Here is a 23,455-nt window from a genome sequence, read left to right as displayed (position 1 = left end):
TTAACTTTCCCTTTATATTTAAATATATATCACTAAATCATATCTTGCCATCACTCCCTGAAACTATAATGCAACAAAATATAAATTTGCATATTAAAGATTTTTTAAATCCAGCTGTGAAACAATAGTAATATTGCTCTGTTGTCATCAAGTTCTCAATACCATTGAATAATCTCAAGAGAGTAAATCACATTAACCAAGCATCATGGTTGTTTCAGATATTGACATCCTAAGCTCCAACAACCTGTAACTGCTTCTCTGAAGTTCTACAATTTCCAAAAATGTTAACATTTTGCACCCCCTTTGATAATGTTTCTTCTATCTATCTGGTACATCTCTTTATTTATACTTGCAGCTCATAAGAAGCAAGAATTTTTTAAATAGTGTCCAGGACTCCAGACACTTACAGCAGGATAGTGTTATAAGATTTTACTGGAAAAAGTATTTAATCTGAAAAACAAAATCAACCATCCCAAATTAAATACTGTTCCTAAATACAATATAATGCCTCTGGTCTTTAATATACATATGTATATATATTTTTATACCTTGTTTATGCTTATAAACCCAAAATAACAATATATTTTAAATATATGTTTTTATACATGACATGGCTTGACCTCCCATATACTGAAATTATTATTTCACTTTATAGTTTGGGAATGTACAAAACCTTGTTACTGTCATAAGGAGCTTAACAGTAAAGAAGTACACGTTAATCATCATTCAATGTTTCAAGTATTATTTTCATATATGTTTAAAATATGCACCTCTGTTATTGAAATGTTTTTCCATTTAGCATGATGTCTTTTCTGTTAAATAAGTAACTCTTAACAACATACATGGTATAGAGCTGGAAGTTCATACTAAAGTTTTCATTGTATCTATTGTGCCATAATTATCAGTGCATTTAACAAGTTTAAACAGGATTTCAGTGTGTTTCTAACAATTGCTTATCTGCTAGGATGAATAGTGTTCCTGGAACTATGATTTTTATGAGGTTTCAGGTGTCAGGAACTACTATTTTTCCAGAATTTCCAGCATATCAAGAACCATTATTGGAATGAATTTTCAGTTTCTTACATAACAAAACTGTCGCACATTTTGCCACTGTGATTTATCTGAGTTTTAAATTTGTCTATACCAAGGTTTTCAACATGTCTAGCACAGTTGTTTTCTACAAATTTTTATGTCTATACTGTGACTTAACAGTGTTCTTGTCTATGTTTATCACTTTGGTTCACCAGAATTTCTTCTGTTCTAATATTGTGGTTCACTGTTGTTTTGAATTATTCTAGTCCTGCTATTTACCAACATTTACAATGCATATGGCATTTTGTATGTAGTAACTGGAGTATTTGTACATTAGCTTTTAATGAATAATTTATTTTTTATTACACAAACTAACAATTATGATGAAATTAAATTTGTTATTTGCTTGAATCTTAGAATAATCTCTCAAAAAAAAACTAAATTTATAGTCTAAAAGGTTTGTTAAAGATTTTAATTAATAAATATTAATACATCTAGGTATTAATTTATTAAAAGAAATTGTTAAATATAATTTTGATTACTTGCATTAAAGACAACATTTCCAAAAAAATTACAAAACTACCATAAAAATGTAGTTCAACTTTCAATTAAACATTCTTACAGATACAGTACTATTTGTTTGTTTATTTAAAGGATTTCATTTCAGCTTAAGGGCATGGGTACAAAATAAATGATAAGAAAAGTGTCTTATTGAATTGAGAAAGATCATAACCTTATATATTAATCACAAAACTGTTTTTAGTGTTATCAGGATATTTCAGTCTCATGAAACAGTTAATTAGTTTTTGTTATAGTTATAATCAAAAACCAAAACAATTATGTAAGTTTCATCACTTGTTGTTGTTTATTATCAAAATAAATAACTTAAAAATAACTTATTTTCATTTCAGGTATGCTGTGTATATATCAAAAACTTTGAATTTTGGTATTTATTACAAATCTATCAAGGTATTTCTCATTAAGGATAATTTTGAACAACAGCCATCCATGCTAATATTTTGTGGTAACAAAGTGATTTGACCTTGGCCCACTACCTCCAATATCCAGGGCTCTACCACTAGGCCAACCTGTGCCCTACTTGAAAACACTGCAGACTGAAGTGTCTTATAGTATTTATTTAACAAAATGAACTCACTGACCTGTTAATTATACATACTGGATGTTTCAAGTAAATCAAAATAGTTTTTAAAATAAACCATGAAGATATGCTGCAATACTTTTGCCATTTTCAAGTATATTAAACAGTCTTTTAAAATAAAACATTAATGTATGTTTTAATATAAAGCTTTCATGGTGAATACTGTTTTTGTAATACTAAATACATCAATATTCATGTCTGTTACCATGCATACCTATTTCAACATGCTGTTGTAACATAATGATTATTACCTGCAGGTGAAAAAACATTTCCTTTTTCAGCTTTGGAAAAATCCTGAAAGTTACATTCAAAATTATTATTTTAGTATTGGAAATTAATATTTTCTTACAGTACTTTAATATCAAAATCTGTTTTTACTTTAATCAAATTAATTTAATAATATTTATTTGAAATACATTTTCTACTTATAAACTTTCAAAACCAAAGAGATGAATATGTGATTGCCATGCTAACAGAGCTAGGATATGAGAAAAAACACTTTTATTGTGAAACATTTCTTAAATCAAATCTTTTGAATGAGGGGACGATTTTTAACTACAAGTTAGGCTGAATTGAAGAACACAGCTAACCATCTTCTTGAAATATTTAAGATATACTGAATTTCTGTAGAATCAAAAACTCAAATATACATGATTATGTACCATCTCACAGCAACAAACATCTTCCAACTTTAGTAAACTTGACACTTTACATCAACTTTAGGTAAAACATCAGTTATGCTATATTAAAGTTTCATCTTCCTGAACACTAAACTTCTTCCTAAAAACAAAACAAAAAATACTAGATGCAAATGTAAAGACACTATTTCAAGTAGCATGAAACCTCTTTACCTTCTGAGCAGTATGTTCAATAGTCCTGTAGCCTTCTTGAACTATTCTTATCAGGTGTAAGGTACTTTCATTTTCAATCCATAAATCATCTAATTGGGACTGAGGTAATCGTTGCATTGCTATATAAATAAATAAATAAATAAAAAATATTCATGATACTACAGACAATGAGAAGTTTGAACAGAAGATGTATTACACAGTTAAACTGAGTTGTGTTGGTTTTGCAACCCTGTCTAAATCTGACACTTAACTGTGCATTAGCTCCATTGGTAACACTGCTGTGTTACTTTGTGACAACATACTAAACCTTGTATGCAGTATACCATACAACATCATTTATGCACCTGTTTTCCATAGTATACCCATTTTCAAGATTCCAATGCTATTCTGTGGTTGACTTCACATAAACATAGACATTTTAAACTATCAATATCTGTCAGAAAAAAAGTCAGTATAAACTGGTTGGAGGGGTTGTTTCACTCAAAATGTCTAATACATGGTGAAGTCAACCTTGTATCACCAGAAACCCTAAATCTTGCCTCTTTATTTTTACTGGTACATAAGTAAGTCAGCTTAGAGAGAGCTGGGCTGACCACCAAATTCTTTGTGTAAGTTGTCTGTTGCATTTCCCAAGTTAGTCATCAAAGCCAACTTAAGCTCCATTAGTTTCCTAAAGCCAAAGAAACAGCAGCTACAGCTTATGTTTAACCTCTTCCACTTGTATTGCAGTTGCATTAATCTCTGTATTTTGCTTATCTTACTATAATGAGCTGTTCAACTTCACAATATGTTTAATGATGGGGAATCAAAGAGCAGCTGTCACAACCTTTTGATTTACATTCAAAATTTAATTAAACAACTTCATTACTAATGTATGTCGATATACTTGGCATCAAAATGTAGTTTACAATTCAAATTTTAATATATGGCTTTAATTTCTTAATATTAAAAGAAGCCAACTAAATAAATTTTCTTTCTATCCTCATATGGTCTCCTGAGTTTGGCACAAACTATACTTACAGTATAGATTTTTGTGAGTCATAACCTAAACTTACAGCCTCTAACCTCATTGCTTTACTGAGATATAAAAAAATGAAACCCCATTCCACGCCCTTCTCATCACATCCTGTCTTTCAAATGTCAATAATTCTCTTTGACATGATTTTATTAGCACATTTATAGCTCATAAAAAGGGAAAATTTTGTTTTACTGAATTACTTTTGAAAGTTGCCCACTGTGACGGGATTTTGAAATATTCTATTTAAGTTTCATTACTTGCCAATGATAGAGTTCACCTCAACTACTTATCGGAAGTTTTAAACCCATTTGTAGCTTTATCAGAAAGACAGATAAATTACATTGGTTTTATGATATAATTTCTGTGTATAGTAATAGTTTGAGTTATAAACTGTGTATATAAATTTAATAATAATATTTTAACACCAACATGATTGCAAAAAAGTTAGCTTATGGTACTTCGTCTATTTTATGTTTTCAAAAGAAAATAGTAAATAGTTATACGTATGTAGTAATAATACTAGTATACTTAGATTACCGCACTATCTTATATAAACGATGTAAATCTCTTTACAGTAACTGTATATGTTTGTTTGAAAAAAACTATAAAAATTGCACATATTACCTTCACTGTAGTGTTTTGCTGAAGACCAGAAATTAGAAGTTTTTGATACATTCTTCCCATGGAATCGTTTACTTTTATCCCTGTCTTTCTTTGCTCCGAAGTTTCTGAATAGTCTTCCTAAACCGCCTTTCTTTTTCTGGTGATCGTTATTACTTTTTCCATTTTTTCTCTCTAAAATTGTATAGATCTTTGCATTTCACAATACGTACATTGTAGAAACTTTATATATTAACTGGATGAGTTGAAAGTCCTGATTTTTACCTGCTGTTGCGAAATGTATGTGTGGAATACCGTAAATCTGCGGAAATAGGACGTTTAGGCTTATTGAACTCCATTTGTTACCTACAATGATGCTGCGATATAAAGATCACATTACTGTCTGTCACATGTTATCTCTGAAACCATCAGTCTGAGATAAAGTGTGTCATAAAAAATTGTAGCGCACAATGATATTACTTCATAAACGTTTTCTGTAAGGGTCTATTGCAAGTTTTTAAATCAGAAATGTTTTACTTTAATAGATGGCGAGTTTTAAAAAATGTGAAAATTTATGCATTTGGATGACATTAAACGGATAACGAAATAAAATACCTCCATTCACGGTAACCTTCAATGGGTTAATGTTGAGGAATGTCACAAAATAGGCCAATTCTATTATAATAAAAAACCTTAATATTTAATGAGTACAATGATTTAATTTAACATCAATTTTTATGGAACACTTTTCTACAAACAGTATTATTTCCCTGCTTTTATAAGGACTATCGCAAGAGTAGTAACATGTAAATAATCATTTATGATGTTAGAAAAACACGTAAGTTCAAGAAGTCGACTGAAATTTCTATCACGGTAAATAATCATTTTAGTCAAGTACAAACTCAAGACTTTCAGTCAATTTCTTCAGTTTAATAAATACGATTCTTCGATACCTTCAAGAATAACCATACATTCACAGAATAAGCTTATATCATTACAGAATTAGGTATGGAACCATCCCTAAATAAAAATTCTGGACCTACAATTAAAATTAGATGTTTGTTAAGTGCTACACTTAAAATTTCTTCAAGAAATTGCTCCCTATCCCTCATGAGTTCTCTTGCTGAATCTTGAATTTACTTTTAAAGTTATAAAATATGGATGAAAAATTTGAAAATGTGGTGGAATTTGTAACTATGCATTTCCTAAAAAAACATATTTTAAACTTTTTAAAGTACTTATAATGATTAGACATCTATTTATCATACACAAATGAATGGTATTTATTTATTACCAAGCAAATTCATAGGAATTTCTTGAAATCCTCCACTTTCATTAACTTTAGTTATTTTCAGAATTAATCATTTCCAAATGAAAATTGTTTTTTTTCTTATTTCAACAGCTATTGTCCAGATGTATAGTCTGTACAATTTCATTTACTTTTTATACCTCCCTAACTCACTGAAATGTTTGCCAAAAAGAGCTTATTTAAATACAACTTGAACCTTACCATCAGATAATAAAGAGCAGGGTTCATAGCAAAACCACGAATTTGAACTAAGGCAGCTAAAATAGAGATAAAATAGATTAATAAATATAAATTATATGAATTATTTGATATGAACACAAAACGTAATGTTGTTTTTAAACATATTATGAACAAACTTAGTTTTATCACAGCTATTCAGATTTTAAGAGCACAAATTTGTTTTAGACATTAAAAAAATTATAAACAAAATTTTATTTTATTATAATTATTCAAGACTCATAGTACAAATATAGATTAAAACAAATCAGTAAAAAAAGACGTTGCAACAGTATAATTAAATGATAAAACATGTGAGTGATAAAAATATTATAAATCTATGCATTACTTTCTTTAAGTAACTATTATTTTGGATTTCTGCAGTCAAATCAAGAAAAGTAAAAACGGAGAAGCAAGCTGGATGACAATTTCATGATGAACCACCTTTCTAAGCTGGTATGAGTGTTATTTCAAAATCCCATAAAACTATGTCAAACATTTTAAAATTGTACGATTGATGAGTTTTATATTTTTATGTTGAAAGTAGACTCAAGTTGATTTTTTTTCACCGAAGCTGCAAATTTAGTTTTGGTTGGCACGCCTTGATTTTACCCTGGACTTAGGATTATCATCCGACTAATTTTTTCGGTGTTTATGTGTGTGTGTAATTTTAAACCTACTTAATTAAATCTACAGATACTACCTCGGTACCATTGAAGAATTGAAATATCCAACATGGCTGCTGCAGCATCTAAGTGTCCAAATCTTGTTTTTTTTTTATTATCTGTGGCAACGATTTTGGCGTCTACGATAAATTTTGAGGATCAAACAACCCATTTCTCAATTCATCTAGGTTATGCAATCTGCATCAGCAGAAGTCATTTAGTGACTTATCTAAAACTTCACAATTAAAGAAACAGCTATCTCTTACTCACTGTTGCAATCATCAACGATTATTTGAAAAGGTAGTCACATTATCATGCTGACCTAAACAGAAAACAGAATAGTATTTTAACAAATTAATACTAATGATAACATAATTCACATAAGTCATAACATACATTTAGAAAATGAACCATCTATGATTTTGCCTTAACGAACAATCTATCACTTACAAAAAAAGAGTGAGCAATTGATTAGCTGATCTCAAAACATAGCCATATATGCCAGGATCATTTTGAGAGTTGACATAAGAGGAGGGTATGACCATTTATAGTTTATGTCTTACTACAGTCACCTTGAATGTTTTTTAATGCCGCTGTAATTTAGGTGAAATGACAATTGGATTTTTTTACTATAAATCCTTGTCATAGACACCAAAATAATTGTCATAGCCGAGATAAAACCTGAAATATGACTACTTAAACGTTGTGATAACCATCTGGGATATTTCAGTTTTCCCGAGAATGTTGAGACTGTACCAATACAAACCTTTTAGCAATTTGTCTGAAATATATAAGAACCACTAAAACATTGCGTGGACAATATTTTTAGGTTGTTTTGGTCTGCTGTTAGACTAATTAGTTTCCTACTAGTTCGACTATATAAGCAAGCATAAAAGCAATATTTATATTTCCCATTTTACTTTAATTCATATGAAATATTATTTTAAAAACGTTTACTCCGCATTTTTCAATAAAATTAACATCCTCATGGCTATATTACGTACAGTGGCAATTTTAAGGTTGTTTGGTACCAGATGCTAATAATTTTTGTGGGCTCTACATCCCATGTAATTTTACAAAGAATAAAATCATCAATGAACTCCCATTAAGATCATAGGCCCTGGGGCTGAGCTTCCTCTAGCCCCTACCTAAATACGCCACTGCTTTACATTAGCGAGCAGAGCAATACTTGGTAATCACGTAGCTCCAAAAACTGTCAAAGACAAAATAACGATAAAAATAACATATTTTCCTGTACCGGTTTAATAACTATGATCGGGGTCACCAGTTAATTTTCATAAGCTTTGAGAGTTTAATAAAACTTTCTACGTATCTCTCTAAATAAAGCATAGTTCCCATATAGGGCACTAGTAGTTAAAATATCAATTTAAAATAACAATGTACGAGTTAAATAGCTTTCACCTTAAAGGCATGGTTTGAAAGTGTGATAAAGTTGGTTTTGTTACAACACACATTTTCACCTGAAGTTTTACGTTTTGCTGCTACTTTTAAAGATATGCATTACTGTAAGATAAAATTGGCAGTATTAGTTCAAACTTTTAATAAGATATCTACACCAGTTAAGATGTGTCAGTGAAAACCAACCTATTAATTTCGTATTTGATTTGGTTGTTGCTATGCGCAAAGCTACACAATGGGGCATCTGTGCTCTGCTACCACAGGTATTATAACCAGAGTTTTAGTGAAATAAGCCCTTAGCCATCATTGGGTGAGGGGGGGGGGAAATTTCACTTAGGTCTACTAACTGTCATTTCAATCTGTAAACCTAAACACTGTCACGTCATATCGCACGCAAATATACACATTGTCTTTTTCACTCAAAAGTTATTTTTTTATGATGAAGAGTGTATGTATTGTAAACCAACCAACAGCACACAAAGGGACAAATTACTGACAGTTTTTAATGAATATTATTTAAATAATGACGCTAAATGACCACCGTTATGAATTATTATATTACTCTACAGTGGTATACGATTAATGACAGAGAAGAAACTTTCACGTTTTATTATACGGAACAGTAAAAATTAATATCAGTATTAACGGTGTATTCACACGCTCACTTGTTTCATATACGTTTAATCGATAATTTATTGAAGAAAAATACTACACTCTGCAGAATTACGAAGGCGTTTTCTGTAAAGAAAAAAATCACCACATTACGGCGGCGTTCGGAAACAGATTGCATGTATCAACGTAAGTAAGTACCTTCATTCTATTGCTCAGGCGTAACTGTACCATCTACGGTGTGGAACAAAACGTCGTCAGAAAGGCTGTATTTGTCGTCAATTCCCGGTTCTGATGCAGCACCGAGGTCAAGCCGCTAAGTTGGAGGCCTCTGCGCCACTTTTCACGCAGTACAAGTACTAGCTTCGTGCCGACGTGTTACACATAGGCCTAACTCTTGATTTTATTCGCCAATAAATATATTTTCTTATTGATATATTGTTATGTAGTAAATTGGTGAACATTTTCCATAACGTTCTCAAAGAATTATTATTATAATTATTCTTCTGTGCTTGTCTTATATATTATAATAAGGCTGTTATTCTGGTCCATCTCCAGAGAAAATCTGTATGTCTTTATTGCTACCGAAATATATAAAATAAATAAATATTTATTTATTGATGTACACATAAATACATATAGAATTTTAACGCATTTCACAAATGTAGTTTGTACTGCACGAAATTTCAGTCTTTTTTTATTATTATTATTCACTTGGGTACCCTGCTGGGACAACGGTAAGCCTACAGATTTTCAACTCTAAAATCAAGGGGTTAGATTCCCCTTGGTGCACACAGCAGATAGCCCGATGTAGCTTTGATATAAGAAAACACACACACACACGCATATATTTTTGCACACATACAACCACAGTAAACAATTATTATTTTAGTATTTGAAATATTAACTAACGTTTTGAAAATCTTATTGGTTTCCACGAAAATAATTCAAAATGTTAAATTTCTGTGAAAAATCCTTGTTGCGAAACAGAGATGTGTAAAAAATGTGCAAATAGTAGTTAAAATGTAATAATAATTACTATAGAGAAACATCTAAGGGGTCTAAGTAACCAATCCCCATTTTTAATACAATCTGAATATCATGTTTGTGATGGTGGCCCAGGTGGTTAAGGCTAAATTACAATTTTCAGCTGGAAAATATTAGTTTTGAAAGTTGTGGATGATGCTGATGACTGGCTGTCTTCCTTTCAGTTCAAAATTAAGGATGACTAGTGTTTGTGGAGCTTCACGCGAACATTTCGAAACAAATACGAACATTCAGCCTGGCATAGCCAGATGGTTAAGGCACACAACTCGTAATCCGAGTGTCGCGGGTTCCAATCTCCGTCGCATCAAACATGCTCGCCCTTTCAGCCGTGGGAAGGCTATAATGTTAGGCGACTGGTTTCAATTCTACGAATCGCAAATTGCGCACCGAGCGCCCAAACCACCTGGACTGTACTTGAAAGAAAATCGAAAAAGGTTGCAACATTTAATACATTTTGACTTTTTTTTTTTTAAATTGTAAGATAATGTTTTGATAGACCTTTACAAATATAAATAAAAGTATGAAAGGTTTGGACAACATTCAAATAGAACGTTGTACTCAAACATTTTCCAAACTTGAGACCACGCACGGTCCCCATTACTGTGAAATGTATTGTTGCACATTATTATTTTATATTATAGAAGAAAAAAAAAAGAATGTAGTAGAGGATTGTTTGTTTTTATATAACATGCAAAGCTACTCGAGGGCTATCTGTGATAGCCATCATTTAGCAGTGTAAGACTAGAGGAAAGGCAGCTAGTCATCACCACACATCGCCAACTCTTGGGCTACTCTTTTACCAACGAATAGGGGGATTGACCACCACATTATAACGCTTTCACAGCTAAAAAGGCGAGCATGTTTGGTGTGACGGGGATTCGAACCCGCGACCTTCGGATTAGGAGTTGTGTGTCTTAACCACCTGGTATTTGAGAGGAAGTGAATAAATCAATTTTAAGATACTACCAACCGCTCGTTCATTACTTCGTTTTAGGACAAAACTCTACAAGGAGATGTCTGAACTTTGTCCACTGTACGACTCGAAGCTGCAATTTTAGCACTGAAAGTCCGCAAAACCTACAGTTGAGCTACAGGAAAACCGAACCAATTGTCTTATGTGAACTGTAAACAACCTCTTATATCAACATCGGGCTTTTGGACCACGATGCTTTGATTACACTACTAAAAATTAAACTGAGCTTCTGACAACATAACTTAGAAAAACAAGTATTAAAATTATCTTTAACTATGAAAGGGTTTTTCAGAACAATTTTTCACCAAATATTTAGGCACATTTCTGCCTATAATATAAAATATTAACTAAATAATTTATTCACAGATCTTAAGGATCATTAGTAATATTCAAAGATCATTTTATTACTATAGTGCATCTAGCGTCTGTTTGTTTTAGAGCAAAACCACATTGAGGTATCTGCTATGTCCAGCGCAGGTAATCAAACCCCGGATTTTAGCGTTGTAAGTCCTTAAACTTACCACTGTTCCACTGGGAGAAACATCCAGTGTGACGTAAACTTATAATAGTGTATTAGTATAAAGCGCCCAAACACATGAAGGCAAACAGATAGATAAGTTAATGAATAAACACCTATTACTTTAAATACAAACACGTATTTATACATGTGTTATTTGGAGAATGAATTATTAATAGGTGATACAAGTACATTTCGAGTCCTAGAACACAAGTTTTGTTATCGTGAAATATACAGGAATTCGAGGTTCACGTGCTTTATCCAGAAAAAGGCCTTGTGCTATTTTCACATTACACAGCTGGTGTTGCGAATTCATTTCACAACGTAGAAGTTATTTGATGATTCGAAACGTGTACTCACTAATCTATTTATTTATACGCTCATAAAATTTGTAAACGTTTTATATCATAATGAAAAAAATTCGTTGAAATTTTTAGTTTTTGAGACAGTAAAAATATGATCTGTTTTTATTACTGACTTTATTTCGAGTAGCTACTGGAATAAATTGTGAAAGCGCTGTTTGCATTCTGTTGCCTCATATAATTCTGAAAGGTATTTTATATAAAATAATAAAACAGTTTCAACGAGTAATGCATTCACTCAACCGTTGATGTAGCGGTAAGTCTGTGAGCTTATAACTCTACAAAATCAGGTTTTGATACCTGTGCTTAATAACAGAATTAAAGGCCATTAACTATAATATAACCATTTTAAAGTTCGTTATTTTATTAAACATTAAAAGTATTTAATTTTAGTCACTAGATAGTTCCATGTCGAAGTGTTTGTTTTCTTCCTTGTTGTAATACAAAAGATTAGACACATATTACGGTTACAACCTGTTCAAACGTTACAATCGTTTCATATAATTTTTAACACGAAATACGAAAATTGTAACGGATTTACTGTTATACATTTATTTTAATACTTACGTTTCTTTCATTTTAATGCACGTGTATTGCTCTAGTCCCACCTGTTCTCTAAATTTGTAAAAGATTTTCGAGAGCAAGAATCGACAATATATAGTTTACGAAAACCCAAGTGTATCTTCGAACATTGTTGAATATTTGAGAATCTCGCCTTAAAGTATATAAACCGACGCAATGAGAGACAAAACAGAATATTTTTGGGGTTGCTACAGTTAGTACAATATAAGCCTCCGAAGCTATAATTGTTGTAAACGTTTAGTAATTGGAAAACTACAGATATTTGACCAGTAACATTTCTAGATTTCGAACATTTCAATCTTCAGTGAATTATCTTCGGACGTTAATATTTCTACAAGGACATTAAATATTTTCATCGGTAAAAAGTCACCTTGTAAGTAGTGCAAAGCCAACCAAGAAAAGACAGCTAGCTAGCTTAAGCAAGATGTAGCAATATCAACTCAGAATTAATTTGCTCGTCGTGAGAGCTGGATCGTCGATAAAATATTCATTTGTAGACCGGATAGAAGACTCAGTATAGTTTGTAAGTTTGTAAAGCTCTTATATATAAACCAGTATTGTAATAACTGTTATTATAAATTGTATTGTTGTTTGAATATTAAAATATATTTGTGTTAAGAAAGAAAACTGTGTATCAATCCTGGTAGCAAATATCATAAATTTAATACATATTGAAATTCAATTAACTTCTACATTAAAATTAAAAGTTCCAGTTATTTGAAATCGTAATACGTAACATTACAAATCGGAGACTCGTCCAAGATAAATTGTAATACAGAAAAAAATAAAAAGGACACAATTTATAACACATAAATATGATTTAATGTGTGGCTACCAAGTGTTGTTTCTTGTGGCTCAATCTTAAACTTGAGAATCTATGATACTAAAATTCATTGTGTGGGAACAGGGCAGATAACACTTGTGCACCTTCTCGCTAAAAAAAAAAACTAAATCCATAGAAAACTGACTTCATTATACGTATATTATACATATATATACTCTGAACATGTCTTAATATGAAATTCATGATACATATTAGTTTGACTGGACGAAAACGTTTCGTCAGTGCTCGAAGTATATTAATTCTATAAAAATATAGCAGATATATGGATTCACATTTCAAGGTCCACCGTTCGGCCAGGGTGATCTTGGTAAAAACATTATGCTACATTAGTTTGTTTTGAGTTCATATATAAATCTACCAAAATAAGGACGATATCATGTAGAAAGAAAGTAGCCTTTATTTACAATTTACAATAAACATTCATTTTTCCATTGAAACCATCCGACTGTAATAAACCATATTCATTGTGATCAACCACTTACACGGATTATTTTAGGGAATTTATTTCTGTAGCTAGCATATATTATCAGTATTATATATATATATATATATATATTACTGTATGTGTTATGACGAGACGTCGGTGATGGAACTGTTCATGTCCAAATCAATATACAGGCAGGTTTTAAAATAAACTACATACTATCAACTCGTTACTTAGTTGAAATTTATGTGCATATGAGAAATGAAACTCCGTTTTTAATAACTATTATCTTGTCGTATCAAATAATATATATGGAAAATATACTGTCATTTGGATCACTCAATTTAAACACCGTATCGTACTGTATTGATCTGGCTTATGAGTACGCAGGTATGAACAAATAATCACAGTCTTCTGAAGAATAAAAGAAGTATTAATGATTTTCTTACGGTTAGATGATTTTAGAGTACGGTGTTTACCTGGTTAGTAAGATGTAGAGCGAAACGGTACTTGTACGCATAAATTTCACCGAGAAAGGAATTCGCTGACCGTTTAGCATGTTTGAGTACGCTATTGTTATAACAAGGTTTTTTGTTCGACATTCGCGCAAAGCTACACAAGGGCTACTCTAATTCAATAGTTGAATTTGACCGTCACCTTTGTGCCCTAAAATGCGAAGCGTTTTTTTTGTTGGTTTTTGTTTCGATAACGAGACGCGAAAACAAATCCAGTGTTCGACACACTGACAACTTGGCTACGCTCTCAGCCATGTGATAATCACACTGGATTCACTGTTAAGTAGATACACCACCTCATGGAGCTAATAATTCTTTGTGGTCCAACTGTGGGTTCGTTCGCATCTTACACAACGTTGACTGATAAGTTGGTCGTTTCTGTGTTATGTATCTTACACTACGTTAATTACATGATAAGCCATTTTTTACTGCTTATCGATACGACAGGTATAAACCTATTCCCTTAGTTGTAACTTTATAATATTCAATCTGATAAAACACATCAAAACTGCAAACATTTGATACTAATGATAAGTTATCAACAACAACGAAAAGCTAAAAGAAAAAAAAAATTATTTTGATAATTAGCAGAAAGCAACGTCATGCAACTTTTCAAGCTGGTATATATAACAATACTTTAAAATTTAATTACCCATTTCCATCAAGTCACATTATTTCGTAAATGTGCTATGTTACTATTGCATTTACAATATATTTTTAGGCTGTTTGATTTACGTTACGATAATATGAAGGATATTGCCAATCCCCTCGAGATATGTTAATCGGTTTGCAAATAGTAGTCATGATGCAACTAGCTATCACAGAAAGCTCTGCTTAATTACCTTATAGTATTTATATACAGCTTTCTCAGTTTCCTGAAGGGTCTTAAGTTTAATGTATTTCAGTATGTGTTGTCTCGTGGAACTGACAATGTTTTATGTGCCATGAAACCCTATCGTAACCAAGACGCCCATTCACCTTGTTTATAACCTATAATTGTGCATATACAGAAAAGGACAAGCCTCTGTATGAAATAACGCTATAACTCTTTTCTCTTACTATTATAACTTGCATAATTTACAGATGATTGGTAGAATCTAATTGCGGAATGAATCGGACCCAAGTCTCAAATGTGAACAATACGAGTCCAATTAGTCCTTTTCTGGTGAGCTGTTCCCCCTGTCTTCCTTTCGAAGTCTGCAGGTTTATAACGATAGAAATCGAGCTTAGATACCCTGGTAAATTTGTGTTTAACGACTACCAGATCAACTAAATTTAGTGTACTGTCTTTTAAAGTTGTTTACTGTCAAGGTAATTTAACGTTTTTCTTGTTTTTGTCCCACTCTTCATACACAGACAGCCAGATTAAAAATTCACGGGTTAATCACAGAAGTATTCAATTACAAACAAAGCGACAGTAACACTGGTGTAAACTCTACTGTCGTAATAATTGAAATTAATATCAACTCTGTTTATAGAACGAGAATATTAGTTTACGTAAACTACTCTTCGGCTCACTCACAAAATGAGAACATGACAACCTAGTTGGACTGTTAAGGTTAGAGTATTTGATAGACAAATGGACATGCTAATCAGAAATGTGCCGTAATCCCGCTTGCTCTGACACATGAGCCAGCAAAAACTGCAGTCTCATTTCGTATTGTATAGCAGAGGAGAGAAGGTAGTGATGTATCGAACGTGTGTTTTGTTATAGTAGTCACATCGGGTTGTGTCCACCAACAGGAATTGAACCCCTGATTTCAGCATTGTAAATTTGAAAACTTACCACTATCTTACCAGGGCAGTTTATCACGGAAGTGGACTAAAATATACTCAATGGAGTTGTTTGTTTTTTGAATTTCACGCAAAGCTACATGAGGGCTATACGTCCTTGTCGTCTTATTTAGCAGCTAAAGATTAAAGGGAAAGCAGCTACTCATCATTATCCACCACAGAATCTTGGGCTACTCTTTTACTAGCGAAGAGCGAAAACGACCGTCACGTTATCACGCCCCCATGGTTGAAAGGGTGAGAATGTACGGTGGAATCCACAGCTCTTCAGAATGCAAGTCAAACGCCCTAACCATCTGGCCACACCGGGCCTAACTCGGTGGAAATAACACATCGTGGAGGCCTGACAGTGTATGTAAAAGGACATAACTGTTCTTCTAGTTCATGAACAGCAGATGTATTTTATATATAACAGACAGTATCGTGACTAGCATTAATGTAAGCAGCTCATTCAGGCTTTAGGGGTTTTGTTTGTTATTTCAGAGCAAAGCCAATTTGGTATATCTGAAGTGTCCACCGGACTTTAGCGTTGTAAGTTCGTAAACCTACCGTTATCCCCATAGGGAGATCCAGAGTCCGAGAGTATAACAGAGGTTGGAGCATTAAGAGGAGATAGTTAGTCCGTTTTGCACTATAGTATCATATTTTTACCGACAGGTATGGTTTTTCTAATTCAAATGAAAGTTTATGCAGTGCAGAAAATAAGTAATAATTACTAGCAATGTGTGTTTTAATCACACTTGAATTTCAAGCTTTTGCATTAATATAGTTTCTCTCTATTTGTATCTATGTCTTTCACATGTAAAAAACATGCAACTGAAGACAAATACATACAATGTAACCACTAACCCACAAATAGAGAAGTAGACTTCCTCTACAGATGCAGGTTACAAATGATACTCACCGTTTTGTGCAAATGTCAAAGAAACAGCTGACAAATCTACTAGGTCAGCCAAACAATGGGAGCCCAATGGGGAAAATGCCTATTTGATTCCACGAAATGGGGCCGAAGACTCCCTGAAGGAGTCATCATTTTCAAATTCTTGCAATACTTTACAGTAGTGTGTTGTCTGTCTGTCAGTCAGTAGACACTAAAATTACGTCACATAAAGAACGCTTAACGTTGCTGTTTCTATTGCCTTGATGTCAGTAAAACATGAACCACGAGAAGAATTATGTACTCTGTAGACTACAATATAGCTTGACATATGAACTTCAAAAGCAAGAAATAAAAATATTTGTTACTCATAATTTTGGTTTCTTTACTTCTGAAATAGAACACATTCGGGGGCCCTTCGGAAGTGCTTATTTGCTTAGATAGGTCGAAATATTTGTTTGGTGCAACTTGGCAAACTGCCCAACAGGCAAAAAAAACTCCACGCTTCTGGTGATGAAATAATTTGATCACATACTTGTTGATATAATTGACTTAATAAGATACTTGTCCATGTTAAGCGTGCAGCACTAATTATAATAATCTAATAACGAGGTCGATGACTGAATATTGTTTTGGACATTTCGCATTGATAAGGTAGGTTGTTGAGAGAGACTGCTGTTCTGCCCGAGAAATTGTCTCTAAATACCTAATGTTGGGGAGAGTATTGTGTGAAAAACGTCTGAAGAATAGGAGGAATGTGACTAAAGTGTCTAACAGTAGAAGATCACATGCTCTTGTAGACAAATATAAATCCTCCTACTTTGGCCTAAGAACTAAAAAGCACAAGGAAAAATGAATGTTATAGTATCGACAATGTTTAGAGACACAGTCTGGAATGATATTTAGAAATATAGTTGCACGTAAGTAACCACTTTCTCACTTCAAGCCATAATAGCAATAACAACTAAACAACTGCTTCTCTGTTTATTTGTGGATTTCATTTCTCACCAAAACGTTAATTCAAGGGAAGAAAATATAACTTCGAGGGTTAGTATATTCTATGATTCGCCATTTTCCTGCAGCACACTAAATTCACTGAATCCACAGTTCATCAGTGCTGTTTAGAAGAAAGAAGCAAATAAAACAAGTGTCTTATACGATAATTTCCTTGCAAGAGTGCGTGTTTTCTTATAGCAAAGTTACTTCGGGTTATCTGCTGGGCTCACCGAGGGAAATCGAACGCCTGATTTTAGCGTCGTAATCCTTCCAAGAGAAGACGTTGTTTAATAAAACTGTGACCAACGCAGAGCCGTGCAAAGACAACTTCCTCTTTACAGTTGCTTTACAACTAGACAGCCAATTGGCAATTGTAGATTTTATCTGAAAAAGATTTTGCTGTCATTGTTCACCCCAAAATGCCTGCCAACTGGCACGAAGCCTGGTTTTACTAACGGTCTTGTAATCCATATATGGAACAGATAAAAGTTACTGTGGAGGTCATTTAAACTATATTGTCAGCAAGTTCTTCTCTTTGGATATATCAACAAAGCCTCAAGAAGATAGTGAAACGTGACTGATAACAATTAGTAGGAGGAATGAGCCTATCGCTATTGAATATTCAATAGGAGTGGGTGATAACAGCAATCCAGAGCCTTTAAAGAGCCAAGACGAGTCTGTATACATGGTACAGTTCGTGTATTACTTAGTTTCAATATAATCTAGGACAAGTGAGTTTGCAGACAACTCAGAAAACTGTAGAGAGAATCTTGTAAACAACAACAGAGTAACAGAACCCATACAGTCACCTAGTTTTGAGTCATCTGTGCAAGCTGATACAAAAGGGTACTTTAAAAGAGTTCATAAGAGAAAAGTCAGTACTTTTAGACAGAAATGTCTGACTTCTTCAGGTGAGTCAATGAAATGTTGCAATGGGGTGGGGATGGTAATAAGCTATGTAGGGTTGGGCTGACCAACATGTTCAACAATCCAGTACCATATCTATCCCATTCAACTCTGCTTGGATATGGAAGCCAAAGCTATTGATGGCAGACTGTCCATTGGAAAATCATAGCTCATTGAAGAACAAAGGCACGGTGCTAGATGGGATGAAGTAGCATAGGGTGGAGAAGAGAAAGTTATAAGTAAAAAATGTGGAGCTAAGTTTCGTGGGATAATTTATACAAATTCTGGATAGAGAGGTGTTTAAACCTGTGTGTAGAACTAAAGCTCTTGATTGTGCATAGGGTCAAATATCTTCAATGCAAAATCCTTTGCTAAAATATAGACCAAATATTCATAGTTCAGGCTAGAACAAATGAGAGCACAGTATTTTTGAGCACAAAACACCTTCTTGCTACCAAAGAGTTGGAGAAATATATGGAAAATTATATACTTTGCTCCATATATTATTGGTTTCCTACAGTTGGTAGGTATGGAAAATTATATACTTTGCTCGATATATTATTAGTTTCCTAGAGTTGGTATACTATGAACCTTTGAAGTTATAATTGAGATATTAACCCGAAACTTCAAATATAGTGACCAGGAACATTTATAGATTTCAAAAATATACAAACCATTTAAATTCAGTGGATTCACACCGAACATTAGTATTTTTACGAGAACATTATATAACTTTATCGGTGGAAAACTCGACGAAGAACGCAGAGCTAGCTAACTCCGTTAAGGAATTGGATGTATACAACTCGAAATTAATTCGCTGATCGTGAACTCTCGATAAGACATTCAGTTCCAGGACATATAGAGACTCAATATTGTTTGCAAGTTTGTAAAACTGGTATATACAGTTACGACAAAAGTGTTCGTACCCCTGCATCGTGTGTAGTTTTTCCTCATAACTTAAAAAGTATCAGGTTAGGATAATGAAAGTATAGTGTATTATATATATTATACTAACACACATCTACATAATTTTTTATGTAAATTGAACGACACATAAACTGTTTATAAACAAATAACCAATCATAGGAGGGACAGAAAGTGTTCCTGCGTCTACTTTAATGGTCAATTGTTTAGACTTTCAGGTGAATTACTTGGCGCAATCTCTACTCATAGCCCTCCATGATCGTTTGACAGTACTCGACTGATATTTCTTCCATTCTTCTTTACAGAAGGCCTCCAACACTTCCAAGTTTTTTCGGATGACGCTGGTGAACCCTGGTCTTCAACTCATGCCAAATGTTTTCAATTGGGTTGAGATCGGGTGACTGCGATGGCCACTCCAGAACGCTTATATGGTTCCTTTGCAACTAGGGTTGCACATATTTCGATGTGTGCTTAGGGTCATTGTCGTGCTGGAAGATCCAACGACGCCAAAGCCGCAAGTTCCGAGCATCATTCTTGATATAAGTGTCTAATATATCAACGTACTCTTATTTTTTCATGACTCCGTTGACGCGGTGAAGGCTGCCTACACCAGAAGAGCTGAAAGAACCCCCATAGCATGATCCTCTGTGTTTAACTGTAGGGACGGTGTTCTTTGGAAGACTTCGTTCCCCCTTCTTACGAAAAATATAGCGAACATCATTGTGGTCGAAAAACTCGATTTTAGTCTCGTCTGACCAAAGAATATTCTTCCAATAAGTAAAGGGTTTATCTACATGCTTTCTTGCAGGGGCGTAGATCTGGGGGGATGGAAGGTATACATCCCTCCTTCATTTTAGGTGGGAGTTATGGTGCATACAATCATCCCCTCCTACAGTTTGATGCTTTATTGCATCACAGGCCTACAATTTGTGTGTTTGTTCTTGTGATTCTCGTGTTCTTACCAATCGAATTACATAATTAGGCCCAGATGTAGGCTTTTTCAGTAGCCAAAATGTACATCTTTAATATAGGCGTGCTTCTAAGCTTTTCGATCTAAGTTATAGTTCGTAATTTCGTAAGTATCAGTCAGTAGGCCTAAGTATGCATCTAAGTATCGTGGCAACAAGATTACTCTGTGACTGCATGTTTACAGCTTTCAGATTCACGTAATCAGAGATTACCAATTTGCAAATTGAACAGTCCACATTATTGGTTGCAAAAATCATCCCCTCCCCCATTGGGTGTAAAAAATCTACGCCCCTGCTTTCTTGCATACCTCAATCGTGCTTCTAAATAAACAGGCTTTAAATATGGAGTTCTACGAGGACGGCATGCTTTGAACCCAGAAAAGCGTAACATGTTCGTAACTGTAAAGGTGCTTACTTCAACCCCAGTTTTCCTTACCAGTTTCTGTATGTCATTACGTTTTAAACGAGGGTTCCTACTAACTTCTCTGAGAACCTTCCTCTTGGTTCTCTCTGGAATTTTGGTGGGGTGTCCGATTGGGCAGTTGATTCTGTAAGCTTAAACTTGGCAATTATGCTTTGAACAGTAGATTTCGGCACATTAAATTGTGTAGCAATACCGGAAAGAGACATACGAGACTTGTATTTTACAATAATTCGGTTTTTTTAAATCACTGGACAGTTGTTTCCTGTTCGCCCTGATGACCAATCAGATAATGACGGAGACGGCGCTAAATTGCCGGAAGTAAATTTTTTGCCGGCTAAATTCCAATAATTATGAACCCAGTATCTAGTTCTGGAATAATATAATGTAGTTTATTCGCCAAACTAAACAAAATTTTTACGGGAATATCAGTTTTTTCACACGTTCTGAACTGTACGAACACTTTCTGCTCCTCCTATTTTTGGTTATTTGTTTATTAACAGTTTATTTGTCGTTTAATTTACATAAAAATTTATGTAGATGTGTGTTAGTATAATATTTATAGTATATTATACGTCTATTAGCCTAATCGTGATACTTTTTAAGTTATGAGCATAAAACCACTCGGGACGCAGGGGTACGAACACTTTCTGTCGTAACTGTGGGTCATTATTTGTAATAACCGTTTTTATAAATTGTGTTACTGTTTGTATATTAAAATATATTTGTGTTAAGTACGAAAACTTTGTGTATTAACCTTGTTAAATTGTAATACGTAACACTTACAAAAGCTGGGAATTTGATGAATCACACGCAATGAGTTTTTGTGGAAAGTGTAGAATGGTGCTCTTACTCCAAGGAAATGCTTTTTATCACTTACCTTCTTTGCGTAAAAGTAATGTTATTTAATGATGTTATCAAAACTACTAGACATCAAAACTACATGTTTATCATGCTTGATGCATTACATATTTCCTCCAGTGGGTCAGCAGTAAGTTTACAAACTTCCAAGGCTAAAATCCAGAGTTCGATTCCTCCTCGCGGATAGACCCCTAAAATACTTTTGAGTAGCTTGGAACTAACGAAAACTAAGGCAACAAATGTATTAAATATTTCAAGTAGTTTTATTCGCTCAAGTAATTTATTTAATTAATTTAAAATACATAAAATCCTGATTTAAAGATTGTTGTGTTTTAGTTTCTTCCCCAGCCAATATCTGTCTGCTAATTGATTGTTTGGTTTTTAATGGCAGTATTTCTATTCACACATATACTACAAGAGTTCGTCAAATGAGACCCGTTGTCTATCTGGTTTCAAACGCAATGAGACCTGCCACTAATGGGCTCCTAACATTTTGTGGCAATAGAATATTCCGTCTAATTACACTAACAATCCCTAGCCCAGATATAAGGGCATAAACTTTAAATGTCCTTGATTCTTAAAGTAACATTATGTAAGCAGTGTACGCAAAACGAACAGTAACACAGGTTGTCACAAATACTGTGTGTATTATTAACAAAATAATACTAACATAAATGACATTAAAGATCGAATGAAAATTTCTCTCAACAGCAACATATGTGCACTTGCGTGGACGCATTTTTGTTAGTTTTTTTATTTAAAGATAATTATTAATATTATGCTTTGGATTCTATTAATTTAAATTACTTTCTGTATTGTTTACGTACTTTAACACCAAAAATAAGTGTCTTGAAGAAAATTAACAATGTTGATTTTTGATACTCTATTACTATTATCAGATGCTCAGTTATTAACTATGATTTTGTTGAGATATCGGCTAAGCCTACCTTTTTGGTGACGTTGCTATGGTGTTTTTGTATTCCGTTGTTCCATACATTCCATAAATATTTTCATATTCTTGATCACTCAGGCAACTGGACGGCTGTATAATGATGTCAAATGAATTAGATGAGGGAAATATAACATGCCAAATGTTTTAATTTGTATAATTTGCACTATTTGGTATTGAAGTGTAGTACAAAATTATGATGTGTTTAAAGTAACAGAAACAAGACATAATTAAACTCAACTGACAATATTTCAAACAATATTTAAAACTTGTTTGGATTTAGACTCGTGAAATTAGACTCAAGTTGAAGATGATCTGCGATTTAAACCAACATTTGGTGAGGCGTTCTATAAGCAGAGATGCCAACTATTTCAAATGACTGAGCGTAATGATTGTAGACAGAGCCCTTTATCATTTGCGGCTACTAGGCCTGACCAATGTCTCTGAACTGTTTATTATTATATTATTATTATAACTATTATTATTTATTACTGCTATAGATTGCTCATTTATGACTGTGTTTTGTGTATTTAATAAATAAATTTTAAAAAATTCTTTGAAATGATGTCTTTTATTTAGTTCAGAGTAACAAACATACTGGTAAAACGACATTGAACATG

The 23,455-nt window shown here is 33.2% G+C and overlaps 1 protein-coding gene across 2 annotated transcripts in view; it reads right to left on the bottom strand.

The window, feature by feature from the left end:
- Positions 1-23,455, bottom strand: part of LOC143223482 (uncharacterized) — a 130,116-nt gene that overhangs the window by 27,187 nt on the left and 79,474 nt on the right. For both annotated transcript variants that reach the window (XM_076451525.1, XM_076451526.1), the window contains exons 5-9: positions 22,834-22,928; positions 6,171-6,226; positions 4,685-4,855; positions 3,043-3,161; positions 2,443-2,485 (exon numbers count right to left, since the gene is read on the bottom strand). In XM_076451525.1, coding sequence (XP_076307640.1) covers positions 2,443-2,485; positions 3,043-3,161; positions 4,685-4,855; positions 6,171-6,226; positions 22,834-22,928 — 484 coding nt within the window. The remainder of the gene's footprint in view (positions 1-2,442; positions 2,486-3,042; positions 3,162-4,684; positions 4,856-6,170; positions 6,227-22,833; positions 22,929-23,455) is intronic.

This window comes from Tachypleus tridentatus, chromosome 8, assembly GCF_004210375.1.
Source record: "Tachypleus tridentatus isolate NWPU-2018 chromosome 8, ASM421037v1, whole genome shotgun sequence".
NCBI classification, from domain to species: Eukaryota; Metazoa; Arthropoda; class Merostomata; order Xiphosura; family Limulidae; genus Tachypleus; species Tachypleus tridentatus.
Note: the sequence above shows the minus strand (reverse complement) of the source record. Positions and strands in the feature narration are given on the sequence as shown.